At 46.1% G+C, this 13,510-nt stretch overlaps 2 protein-coding genes across 2 annotated transcripts in view; one reads left to right on the plus strand and one right to left on the minus strand.

The window, feature by feature from the left end:
* The window catches only part of LOC309808830 (forkhead-associated domain-containing protein 1-like), a gene marked incomplete at both ends in the record, with an annotated part of 1,104,685 nt that overhangs the window by 821,396 nt on the left and 269,779 nt on the right, over nucleotides 1-13,510 (minus strand). The gene's annotated exons all lie outside the window — the stretch shown is intronic.
* LOC309808006 (forkhead-associated domain-containing protein 1-like) overlaps nucleotides 1-13,510 on the plus strand; it is a gene marked incomplete at both ends in the record, with an annotated part of 84,571 nt that overhangs the window by 29,156 nt on the left and 41,905 nt on the right. Inside the window, 2 exons of the mRNA XM_082628015.1 lie at nucleotides 3,878-4,148; nucleotides 12,975-13,084. Coding sequence (XP_082484141.1) covers nucleotides 3,878-4,148; nucleotides 12,975-13,084 — 381 coding nt within the window. The remainder of the gene's footprint in view (nucleotides 1-3,877; nucleotides 4,149-12,974; nucleotides 13,085-13,510) is intronic.

Below are 13,510 nucleotides of genomic sequence, written 5' to 3' on the forward strand. Positions count from 1 at the left end.
CAGGTGGTTGACAACCTGCTTTTTTTTTTTTTTTTTTGGTACACGGGCCACTCACTGTTGTGGCCTCTCCCGTTGCGGAGCACAGGCTCCAGACGCGCAAGTTCAGTGGCCATGTCTCACGGGCCTAGCCGCTCTGTGGCATGTGGGATCTTCCTGGACCGGGGCACGAACCCGTGTTCCCTACATCGGCAGGCGGACTCTCAACCACTGCACCACCAGGGAAGCCCCAACCTGCTATTTTAAAGGTAGTATGGAAAAGAAATCAGGACTATCACATATGCTACCTCAAAAACAAAACAAAAAACCCAACCATGGCAACATACCATATGGTCAGAGAACAGACACAAAGAAAGAGAAAAGGCATTAGTGTGTATTTTTAAACTAAAGTTTCTAAAAACCGACTTGAAGACTTCCCTGGTGACACAGTGGATAAGAATCCACCTGCCAGTGCAGGGGACACAGGTTCGAGCCCTGGTCCGGGAAGATCCCACATGTTGCAGAGTAACAGCCCGTGCACCACAACTACTGAGCCTGCGCTCTAGAGCCCACGAGCCACAACTACTGAGCCCATGTGCCCCAGCTACTGCAGCCCATGTGCCTAGAGCCCACACTCAGAAACAAGAGAAGCCACCGCAAGGAGAAGCCCATGCACCACAACGAGGAGTAGCCCCTGCTCGCCGCAACTAAAGAAAGCCTGCACATAGCAACGAAAACCCAACACCGCCAAAAATAAATAAAATTAAATCTAAAATAAAAAAATAATAAAAACAGACTTGTTGATAACTGACATTGACCCCATGCTTCCTGTACAGCCCAGAGCTGGCTTTTAAATGTGAGTCTTTTTCTTATGTTTGCTTTTCTCCCTGCCTGTTTCATTGTAGTTACCATCAGCAATTTCTGAGAAAACCTTGACCTTCCCTGTGATAGAGCAAGCCGGCAAACTAGAGAAAACCCACTTTAACCATCCAACTAAAGCTACCCTCAACCAGCACGCTTCAGAGAAAAAAAAACCACTTTATTTTTTAATTTTTAAACCCGAAGAGCTTGGAGTCTGCTGCATTTACACATCTTTGGCTCCTTCCCCATAGGGGCCCTATCGTTCGGGCTCTGTGTGCTGCAAGCGACAGAAACCAGCTCTAGCCGGCCTCAGGGATGGAGCACTTCAGGGTAGCACCCCAGCCGAGGCTCAAAACCAGCTTCCTTATTTTCCCCACCATGTTCACAGCAGCATAGTTACAATAGCCAAGAGGTAGAAACCATCCAAATGTCCGTGACGCTTAATGGATAAACAAAATACACTCTAAACTGTATGATGGAATATTGTTTAGCCTTAAAAATGAAGGAAATTCTGACATGGATGATCCTTGAGGACATTATGCTAAGTGAAATACGCCAGTCACAAAAAGACAGGTACCATGTGATTTCACTTATTTGAGGTACTTGGTACTTAGAGTAGTCCAATTCATAGAGACAGAATGTTGATCACCACGGGCTGGGTGGCGGAGGGAATGGGGAGTTGTTGTCTAATGGTTAATACAGTTTACGTTTTGCAAGACGAAAAAGTTCTGGAGATCCATCTCACAGAAATGTGAAAATACTTAACACCACTGAACTATTTACTTTAAAATGGCTAAGATGATAAATTTTATGTTGCAGGTTATTTACCACAATCTGAAAAATAAATAAACAGCTTCCCTCTCTCCATGTCTGGGCTCCACTCCCTCATGCTGGCTGCATTCTGAAGTCCCACCAGGTCACTCCAGATCCTGGTGTCCAGCCAAGTCTTCTTGGGTCTCCTTGGCTCTGATTGGATCACTTGCCCCACCACTGAACCAATCAGTATGTCCAGGGAGTGTGATTGGTTGATTGCTTAGCCGCACCCACAGCAATGGGCCGACAGATTGGGAGGGAGATTCCTGGAATGTCCAGAAGAGCCAGGTGGGTTGCGGCCTGTCCACTACGGCAGTGAACCACTTGAGGCATGAGATATGACCACTCCTTTTAGCACCCTGGCAGTTAGTGGGCAGTGAGGCACATCTACCTGAGCATCCCAGCACAAAAGGGAATTCCTCCACACTACCCGTGGTCTCTCGATTTGTTTTCTCTCAGGCGGGGGTAAAACATATTCAAATTTCCCCCTTCCCACCTTCAGCCCTTTCATTCGATAAATCTTTATTAAATCGATGAGGAAAGGTTGTAGGAATGATTGAGGCAAGACAGCCCCAGAGGAGAGGACGGGAAGGGATCGGATGGATGGAGAAGTGAGTGCAAGGCAGGAGCAGGACACCTCAGCTTCTGAAAGGAGAGAAAGGAAGAAAGCTTAGGTGGAGACCGAGGTGCCCACAGTGGAGAGAAATTCGGATCTTCATATAAGGTAACAGAGTTCTGGAACACTGCCAAGTCCGTTCCTGAAACAGGTTTCAACGGGGCCAGTGTCATCATAAATGCTGGGCCAGGTGTCACCAGGCAATTGGAGTTTGATTTTCCCGAACAGTGTTCTCCCTGACTCCAAAAAAGTCTTCAGGGGAATTCACCGGATTCTTGACTTGGCTGGGAAAGACTGTAGCTAAAAGACTGGTTTGGGAACCTGAGTGAGTGGAGAACCTTCCTCTTGAATACAATCCAGGTGAAGCTATAGGAAGTTCTGTCTGCCAGTGCTCCTATTTCGGAAGCATTCTGTCCTGTTTCTCATTACGTGTCTGCAGTCTGCAGAAAGAGAAACGTGACCGCCACAGGCGGCAAACCTTTGAACTTAGCTTCTTCCTTGAAAAGTGTGTTTTTTTCTGCCAAGAGACTGGGGGCGGGGCAGAGAAGGGAGAGAGAGACAGAGAGGGAAAGAGCTTTCCAGAACTCCAGTCCCACCACCCTCTCCACCACCACCTGAGCTTGGTGAAGTCCTTAACCTCTCCAAGCCTCATTTGTAAGCTAGGAATAAGGAGAGCTCCTCCCCTTCAGGGCTATCGCGAGAAATCGGTGAGTAATTACAGTAAATGGTAGCATTCACGATGTCACGGTTTAACCACTAGGCTCGGGGAGGGATGGCCACAACAGCATTAACCAAGACAAAGCCAGGTGTCAGCACCTCTCAGCATTTGCTTCTCCCGGTATAGATGGATTTTGATGTGCTCTCTAATGAAAGTAGCTACAGACATCTTCCGCTGGATCAGATGAAAAGAGGTTCCCTTGATAGATATTTATGGAGCGTCTGGCAAGAATCAGATGTGGCAGATGTTGAGGATCACAGGTTAATGAGCCAGTTGGGGTGCGAGCCAGTTGGGGTGCCTGCCACCCCAGAGCTCTCGGCTTCGGGGAACAGGTGGAATGGGAGTGCCAGGGAGACACACAGTGTGGACGTGTGTGTCCTGGAGAGCTGGGCTTGAATCTCGGAGATGTGTTCATTCATTCTTTCAACCAGTATTTAAGGACCTACTGTGTATGTGCCAAGGGTTTATTCTAGGAGCTGAGGATACGGTGCTGAGCAAGGTAGACAAAAAGCTGTCAGCCTCTCAGAGCTCAGAGGTGGCGTTGTACCAGCTCAGACGCTCACTGCCAAATCTGTGATCCTGGGAAAGTCACTAGGTCTTGCTCAGCCTCGGGCTCGTCACAGAGCATCGGGGTATTAAATGAGGTAATGCATGTGAATCTCTTGACTGGGTGCCTGGCACGAAGGCTGCACCCAATAAATGGTGGTGCGATAGTGTGCAAGGTGACCTATGGTGGGGACCAACATCCCAAATTTGGGGAGTCTGGGAGGGCTTCCTGGGAGAAGTGACTTATACGCCGAAATCTAGGGCAGCAATTATGTCGCCGGGACAGAAAGGTGAAGACCACCCCAGCTGCTCATAACCTCCCCTGACCCTCTTGTCTGCCCCTGCAGGTCTCCTTCCCATGGGTGAGGGGCCCAGCACCTTGGCCAAGGCCACAGCCACCTTGGGCCACCCAGCAACTGAACCAGTCACCCTCACCAACACAGACCCCCTTCTACCCGGGCATCTGGACAGCGCCAGTGCAGAGGAGCTGGTCGCAGGGGTCCCCCGAGCCCCCCATGGTCCCACCAGCCTCCCACAGGCAGCCCATGAGTGCCAGCAAGAAGATGTTCTCCTTCGAGGTGGACAGAGCCGCCCACAGCGTTCCCATCATCAGGCAAGGTACTCATGGGCGCTTCTTTGGTGGCTTAGGGGAGGGGCTTTTGCTAGGAGGATGGGTCTCAGTTTCTGCTTTCCCCTTTTTTTAAAAATTTTTATTGAGGTGCAGTTGATTTACAGTGTTGTGTTAGTTTCAGGTATGCAGCACACTGAATCTGTTCAACATATACATGTATCCACTCTTTTTTAGATTCTTTTCCCATATAGACCATTACAGAGTATTGAGGAGAGTTCCCTGTGCTATCCAGTAGGTCGTCCTTAGTTATCTCCTTTATGTATAGTATTGTGTATGTCAATCCCTCTCTTCCAATTTATCCCTCCCCCCTCTTATTCCCGGTAACCATAAGTTTATTTTCTACATCTGTAACTCTATCTCTGTTTTGTAGATAAGTTCATTTGTACCTTTTTTTAGATTCCACATATAAGCAATATGGTATGATATTTGTCTTTCTCTGGCTTTTGCTTATGTTCTCTGGTTCTGAAGTAGAACATAATCAAATGTGAAAAAATTGGGATAAGCAGAAAGTTAGAAAACAGTAAAAGATAAGCTGTCACCCTTATCACCAGAATTCTCCCTGTTGACTTTTTGGTACAAACTCCTCCAAGACTGTGCTCTGCCCATCTGCACACATCAGTACCTCTGTGGTGAGTGTGTGTGTGTGTGTGTGTGTGTGTTTGTACATATATATGAATATATATGAATGTGTATCAGAATCTAAATTTATATACTTCGACTCAGATGTACAGACATATTGGTAACTGAAATCCCTCTTGCCTTAAGAGGTTTTTAAATATCTTATTACCATTTTACAGGTAAGAGGAGACTGAGGCTTATGGAGAAAATTACTTCTCCGGAGGTTATGTATTCAATCTAATCTAATCTAACGCTTTTCAGTCAAATTTAAGGCTGGTTATCTCAGTGACTGTCACTCACAGCCTGGTCACTTTGGGAACACACAGCCATCAGGGTTTCCTTCTCCCCCCTCCCCCCGAGAAGGCCTCATGGCATTTGGGGAGGAGACTTCCTGTCTGTCACCATCCTCTCGACTTGCCAGCCTTACTGGCAGAGTAGCTGGCTCGACTTAGTCCCTGGCATGATTCGCAGGTTTCTTCTGTGGCCACTGGTGTGAAGGTCCCATTCTCTGTTTTCTGCGTCCCAGCCCCAGACCCCTCTGAGTCCCCAGGTCTCTCGATGCCTCCACACCCTTCCCTGGTCTCACTCAGGACCACTCACCTAGTCACTTCCCTCAGCCATTCAAATAGTAGTTATTATTCTGAAATATACAGACTAAGGGGCAAATGAAAGGTATCTCTGCAGTTTACATAATCATCATCATCATCTAAGGAATGCTCATGTACCTACGACCCAAGTTAAGAAATTACTCAGCCATTTCCCCCCAGCATTTTAATGTGAAAACTTTCAAACATACAGCAAAGCAAAAAGAATTTTACAGAGACAGCTCTCCTCCTAATTCTACCGCTAACACTTTGCTGTACTCTTTATTACATTTCTGTCTACCCATCCTTCTTGTCCTGCATTAATCCATCTTATTTTTTGGATGCATTTCAAAATAAATAGCACACATCTGTAGTCCTCCCCCTAAATGCTTTAGCACATATACCATTAACTAGAATTCAACATTTTTGTCTCCTTCATGTAAAATGAACACACAATGTGTATTAGTTATCATGATTGCATAACAAATTCTCCCCAAACGTAGCAGCCTAAAGCAAAAATCAAACATGTGTTATCATCTATACGGTTTCTGTGGGTCAGGAATTTGGCAGCAGCTTAGCAGGACAGCTGTGGCTCAGGGTCCCTCGTAAGGCTGCAGTCATCTGAAGGCTTGACCTGGGCCGCAGGATCCACTTCCAAGATGGCGTGCTCACATGGCTGTCAGCAGGAGGCCCCGGCTCCTCACCACATGGGCCTCCCCAGAGAGTGGCTCGAGCATTCCCATGACACGGCAGCTGCTCCTCCTGAGCAAGTGATCCTGGAGGACAAGATGGAAGTGGCAACATCTCTTGTGACTAAGCCTCAGAAGTCATGCTCTGTCATTGCTGCAATATCCTGCTGGTTACACAGGGCGTCACCATCCAGTGTGGGAGAAGACTACACATGGGCCTGAAGACCAGGAGGTGGGGATTATCAGCAGTCATCTTGGAGGCCGGCTACCACAGCCTGCCCTCGGGTCCTCAATGATTCACACTCCTCCTCCTCTCTCCCGAGGCCCCCCAGAATCTCACCCCAGTAACAGCATCGGCTCAAATTCCAGAATCTCGTCTAAATCAAGTCCAGGTACAGATGGGGCTCATGGGTGTAGTACCTTACATTCAGCTCATCAAGTACTACTTCCAGAAATCTGAAGACCTCTGAACAAAGGGTCTGTCCCTCATACACCCAGCATATATTGGTGGGACAGACATAGCATAACTGCTACATACACTCCTCTTGTTCCAAAAGAAGAAAAACAGGAAACACACAGGAGTCCCTGGCCCAAAGCAGTTCTGAAGTCCAGCTGGGAAAATATCGGCAGTTCCTTGATTGGGCTTCAGTCCAACTCTTGTCCAGAAATGACTTTCCAGGGCTCTTGGGTCTGCCCGCTGGTCCCTGAGTTCCGCCTTCTGAGTCGTCCTCCCTTTCCTATGAAAGGTGTCCCATGGATGTGGCTGCATAGTTTTATAGCCTGCTTCCTGCCTGTAGAAGCTTGGTTGTCCAGACGCTTCTTTGACTTTTGTGGGTCTCTGTCAGTCTGAGTTGGCAGTGCTTCTTATTGGGGTTCATCCTATTAGGCAAAAACCACGCCCACAGACTTTTTTGGACCCAAGCCCTTCCACCATGGACTTCTGCAAAGACTGACAAAGGACAGAAGCTTCTTAGAAGCCCAGTTTTTTGACCGAAGGGTTCTTCTGGACGCTGCCCTGGATCTGTATTCTTAACAAAGGATTTTACAACCACACCCTCAGCTTCTTCTCTAGACTGTGTTTTCTTGAGAGTGCCCTTGATTTGATCTTTGCCCAGAACCTGTTTCTTACATTTCATTTGCCACCTGGAGAGGCAGGGAATTTTCAAGCCCAGAGCATTGCCCTGGTTTAACAGCCCTTCCTTTAACTGTCTCTCCCCCTCACATTTCACTATAAGTAGCAAGAAGTAACCAGGCAGCACCTTCCAAGACTCTGTCTGGGACTCTCTCTAGCTAGACCATTCAGCCTCATCACAAACATTTTCTACCTTCCTCATGACCACAGGCAAAGTGTTAGGAACCCTTCTGCCACCACCTGACAAGGATCCCTTAACCCCAGTAACATTTTCCTCACTTTCCTGGAACCTTCCCTCACTGCCTCCTCAAAGGCCATCGGGCTTCTACTAAGACTATTCAGGCTTTCTCAAAGACTCTTGGCCAAAGTCCTCCAGCTTCTGGCCACTGTTCCATCCCAAACCACTCCACATTGTAGGGTTTTTGTTAAATTTTCCACCACTCCTGGTGCCCAAACCTGTATTTGCTACTTATTGTTGCATAACAAATTACTGCAGGATGTAATGGCCTAAAACAACAGTAAACATTTATTATCTCCTAGTTTCTCTGAGTCAGGAAGTTGGGAATGGCTTAGCTGGGGGATTCTTGCTCAGGATTTTTCATGAAGTTGCAGTAATGGTGTTGGCTGGGGCTGTGGTCCTCTGGAGGCTTGTCTGGGGCTGGAGGACCCACCTCTAGAATGGTTCACTCACATGGCTTTTGGTAAGAGGCCTCAGTTCTTCACTAAGTGCACCTCTCCATACGTTGCTTGAGCATCCTCAAGCTGCCAGCTCCTCCAGACAAGTGGTCCTAGAGAGTGAGGAAGAAGCTGCAATGCCTTTTATGATCTAACCTCAGGAATCAAACTGTGTCATTTCTGCAATATCCTTGGTTACATAGAGAAGCTTTGTTACGGACTGAATTGCATTCCCCCAAAATGCATATGCTGAGGCCTCAATCCCAATATCGCAGAATGTGACCATATTTGGAGATAGTGTATTGAAATAGATGAGTAAGTTAAAATGAGATGATTGGGTGGGCCCTAATCCAAGGGCTGGTGTCCTTGTAAGAAGAGAGAGAGAGACGCCAGGGATGCACGTGCACAGAGAAAAGGGCATGTGAGGACACAGCAGGAAGGTGGCCGTCTGCAAGCCAAGGAGAGAGGCCTAACCCTGCCCACACCTTGATCTTGGACTTCCAGCCTCCAGAACTGTGAGAAAATGAATTTCTTTTGTTAAGACCTCCTGTGGTGTTTTGTTATGGCAGCCCAAGCTAACTAACATAAAGTCCATCCAGTATTGCAGAGGATGATGCAGGGGTCTGAATACCAAGAGACAAGAAGCAGTGGGGCCATCTTGGAGACTGCCTACCACACCCTGAAAGGTGTAGATCTTGAATGTGCTCACTGAGTTTTGCCAGTCGTGCACACCTATGTAACCCAAATTCCTATCAAGATATAGAACATTACCATCACCCCAGAAAGTTCCCTCATGTCCCTCCCCAGTCAATTCCCAGCCCCAGGCCCCAGAGGCACCCACTCTTCTGAATTCTTTTCCAGCCATGGATTAGATATTCCTGTTCTAGAATCTCAAGTACACAGAACCATGTAGTACATGTTCCTTTGTGGAAGGCTTTTTTCACTCAGCATAGTATTTCTGAGATTCATTCATTTTGTTGTATGCATCATGTTCTGTCTTATGAACATATATACAGGGTTTTTGGGGTTTTTTTTTTAATGCGTCCTTTGGACACATGGCACATGGGCTGTTTCTTTTCTTTTTTTCACTCCGCCATTTAAATTTTTCCACTGTAATCACCGGTTTCTCCAGTGCCATGTTGAACTTGGGGCTTCTCTAAAGGACTTGCATTCCCCCTGGAGAAATGAAGGATGAGTCGTATGGCTTAGAGTCCCTCACATCTACCTGGGCTCTATCTCCTCAGCCTCTCAGCCAGGTCTCATGTTTCCAAACGTTTGCCCTCGTTCCCCTGACACTCTCGCCATCCTCAGAAAAGGACTTTCATCTTCCCGTGTCATGGGGAGTTCCTTTGTGTCTGGGCCTCTCTACTCCACGCTTTAGAGAAAACTCTGTGCTCCAGTCCTCCATGCTGTCTCTTGACAGAAAACACCTCTTTTTAAGGGTTCCGAGAAAGCTCTTTCCTCTCTTAGCAAAGCTGGGCTCTTCCAATTAAATTGGTTTACTCTTAGACTGTCACCTTGCTTTAGACTTGAAAAATTCAATTTGAAAACCCAAAGCCAAGGATTTATTTACTGCAGATCAGGTCAGGGTTTCTCAATCTTGGCACAGTGACATGTGGGTCGCATAACTCCTTGTTGAAGGATCTGTCCTGTCCACTGTAGAGTGTTTAGCAGCATCCCTGACCCCTACCCACCAGAGATACCAGTAGCAACACCACCACCACCCCCCTAACTGTGGTTCTCAAAAATGTGTCCAGACGTTGTCAAAAATGAAAACGTCATTTTGCCTGGGGGAAAACTCACCCTGTTCTAGTTAATACTCATCCTTCCTGTACCACAAGGCAATAAAACGTCAGCTCCAAGGCCAAATCTTAATGGCAAGAGCTCATGGGAGGTGGGGAAGAATTACTGAGAAAAGAAAATATGTGGAGTGACTTATTAAAATAGCATCTTGATTCATATATATATATATATTTTTTTCCCAATAATGGGATCATATGAACCTAACATAGGTAACCTTTTTTTTTCTTTTTTTGGCCGTGCCGCTCAGCTTGCAGGATCTTTGTTCCCCAGCCAGGGATGGAACCTGTGCCCCCTGCAGTGGAAGCACAGAATCCTAACCACTGGACTGCCAAGGAATTCCCTACCTGATTTTTAAAATTCAGTAATATATCATAAACATCTTCCCACTTCAATACATTGACTGCATAGTGGTTAAAAGCATAGGCTCTGAATCCAACAAACTTAGGTTCATCCCTTGACTCTACCACTTACCAGCTGTGTGTCCTTGAGCAGGTGACTTGACGTCTCTGTGCCTCATATCTCTCACGTATAAAATGGAGATGGGAATAATAATGCCTATCTCACTGGGTTGTTATGAAGACGAAATCGTATCCTGCGTGTAAGTGCTGAGCACAGCGCCAGGTGCATAGCGAACATTCAGTTAATATTAAAATATTTAATATTTTAATATTTAAATTTTAATATTTTAATAATTTTAATATTTAAATTTTAAATATTAAAATTTAAAAATTAAGTTATTACCTAACCATGATTGTTATTTAACTTTTATTTACAACTTACAATGTCTGAAAGACACAGTTAAGGTGCACACATACTGACCCTGCTGCAGAATGGTGATTATTGGAGCGCACCAGGACAGCTGGGGGTTGTTAAAATCTTAAAGTAACTTCCCTGCCCTTTGGCCAACAGCTCATGCCCGAAAATTCTTAAAGTGCCTGCGTCCCCATATCCGCCTTCCCACCGCCCCAGCCCTCCCGACCCTCCCTGGGGCTTCTCCCCACTGGGACCTCCGAAGGATCCGGCAGCTAGAGTTAAGCCGGTTTGGTCATACATGGCCCTTAGGTTCTTTCTGATAAATAACAGTAGCCGGTAAAGAAGTTTGGGGCAGGTGAGGGGTAACTGCTCCAGCACCTCCCTGCCTGGGTGTAAGGAAAGCGAGTCTCAGAGCAAATTCTAGCCCCACAAAGACTTTCGGTAAACACACCTTCCCTAATAAAGGGACCCCATCGATCAGCCTGTTCTGTAAGTTTTATGAAGTCCCCCCTCCGGCCATCATCTTGCGGGGAAGCGTCCCTCAAGACAGCCACGACAGGGTTGCAGAGGCAGCCGGAGTCACCCCTAGAGATGGCATCAGATGCCAGAACTCTAAGCTGAGCCTGGACAGGGGCCCAGTTAGGGTCAGACCCCGAGGCCCTCCCTGGGGACACAGGCCAGGCAGTACCTTCCTCCAGTGGGAGCCGATTTCTTGAGGAATCTGAAAACAGATCAAGTCTTCCTCCTGAAAATTCAGTTTCCAAATTGAGATACACAATCAGTGTAAAATAAACCCCAGATTTCAAAGGCTTCATGCCTCGCAGAAAAAGAATATAAAATATCTCCATATTTTTTGTCGATCACGTGTTGAAATGATGCTTTTTAATGTATTGGGTTAAATAAAATTGATCATTAAAAGTTCCTCTCTTCTTTTTACCTTTTTAACGTGACTACTAGAAAATTGAAAATTGCATTCTGTAGCTCCCTTAGTTCTCTATCAGGCACTGCTGCTATAGTCAGTTAGGACTTAGCTGCTCAGGATCCAAGAGAGTCAGATGGGGGCAGTGAGCTTCAAATAAAAGTTTTCTAATCATGGACCTAGTTGGGGAGGTGGAGGGAGAGAAAATGGGCAGCTGCTGAAGTTCCAGGCCCTTCTGTTCCTCGTGCCCCAGGAAACACTGTGGCCAGGGCTGCTCATTCAACACGCAAGGCTGTGCATTCTCTGGGCACCACAGGCCATCAGCTATGTCCACTAGAGGTTCTGGGGTCCACAAAGAGGTTTGAGACCTGGCTGGGGGGCAGGAATCTTTGACTCTAAAATGCATAAATAAAAAATACAGAAGCAAAATGAATAAATGATGAATGTCCACAAACATGACAGTGTGTGCTTCATTCATCATTAATGTTAATACTCATTAAAGTTTCATCACCACTGAAAACAATTTGTTCAGTTTCTCACTTCACAAGAAGATAAGAATGTGCAGTGACTGTCCAGAAACCATAGTCACTTGGAAATTTAAAATATGCTGCTTGGGCCCAAGTGATCTCACACGTAGAATTATAGAAATCTTTACAAACGTTTCTACACCAATAAAAAGAAATGTATTCAGTGTTGATGTGAGTGAATTGCGAGATGTCTGATGTGATACAGAGTGGGGTCCCCAAACACAATGCCATAATCCCTGAAAGTCATATAAAAAGGCCTTGTAATACTGGGGTAAATAAGAAAAAATATAGGAAAGCTTAAATGTCTATCAAGTGGATCCTAGTTAAACACGTTTGGCACACTTGGACAATGGACCACAATGCTACCCTGGAAAAGAACCAAGTACAGCTACAAATACTGACATGGGGAGATGTTTTTGATATTGTTAGCTGAAAAGTAAGCTGGATAAGAATCTCTGTCATGTAAATGCATTTTTGTTTTTTGACAAGATATGACTGCAATAAAAAATATAGCTAATGTTTAGCGCTAAATGCGCTACATGAGGGGTCAGCAAACTTTTCCTGTAAAGAGCCAGATAGTAAATACTTTAGGACTTGTGGGTCACATGGTCTCTGCTGCAACTACTCAGCTCTGCCTTTGTAGCTGGAAAGCAGCCATAAATAATATGTAAATGAATCACTGTGGCTGTGTTGCAATAAAACTTTATTTACAAACATAGGCAGAAGGCCAGATTTGGCCGCAGGGCCATAGTTTGCCAACCTCTGCTCTATATCATTATTCTATTTAATCTCCAGATAGCCCTTTATAACAGAGACTATCAGGGATCCTGAATTATGTATGTGGAAACGAAGGCTTAGAAAGAGCAAATGACTTGCCCAAGGTCATCAGCTCTTATGCAGCATAGAAAAAAGTCTGGAAAGAGGCACACCACAGTGCATCAGTGCAGTTAACGCTGGGGAAGAGAAATGAGGCAGCTCTTACCCTTTCCAGTCCTCCTGTAATGCTTTCAGTGCATAAGTCTCATGAATGTGAAGGTTAATCTGAAAATATTCTTTAAGACTTTGGGGAAACTCACAGTCTCCTCTGCATTCTCTGTTGATCTTGTGTGTTAGTGTGGACCAACGCGGCGGAACTGTCGGAACAATCAGTGGCCGAGGAAATTCCTGGGGCAGAGCCCTACAGAGAAATTTTTGTGGACCAGGACCTGGCCCAGCACGATAAGGTGAGGGGTCTTGGGGAAGCACAGAGCTACAGCAGCAAGAGGGACCATGGAGAGATTGCCACTGCCTCTTGTTCTCTGTGTCTCAAGGACTGTCCCTTTTTCCTACTTCCAAGAAACCACCTCTTCCTCCCAAGACATTCAGCCAGGTTTGGCCACTGCTCATTTTATCCCAAATAACATCTACAACTACAAGGTACTGAGCACCTACTGTGTGCTGGGCCATGTCCTGTGCACTTGACATTTATTAGCTCGTTAATCTTCACCAACTTCAAAATAGATTTTATCAGCCTCACTTTGCAGATGAGGAAACTGAAGCTCAGAGAGGTTCAGTGATGTGTTCACGGCTGCCCAGTGCAAGGAGCAGTGTTAGGATTCAAAGCGAGGTCTGGTTAGCTTCTCAGCGGGTACTTCTAACTCCCACACAGT

The sequence above is a fragment of the Mesoplodon mirus genome, assembly GCF_964341445.2.
Source record: "Mesoplodon mirus genome assembly, chromosome: 7".
In the NCBI taxonomy this organism is placed as follows: domain Eukaryota; kingdom Metazoa; phylum Chordata; class Mammalia; order Artiodactyla; family Ziphiidae; genus Mesoplodon; species Mesoplodon mirus.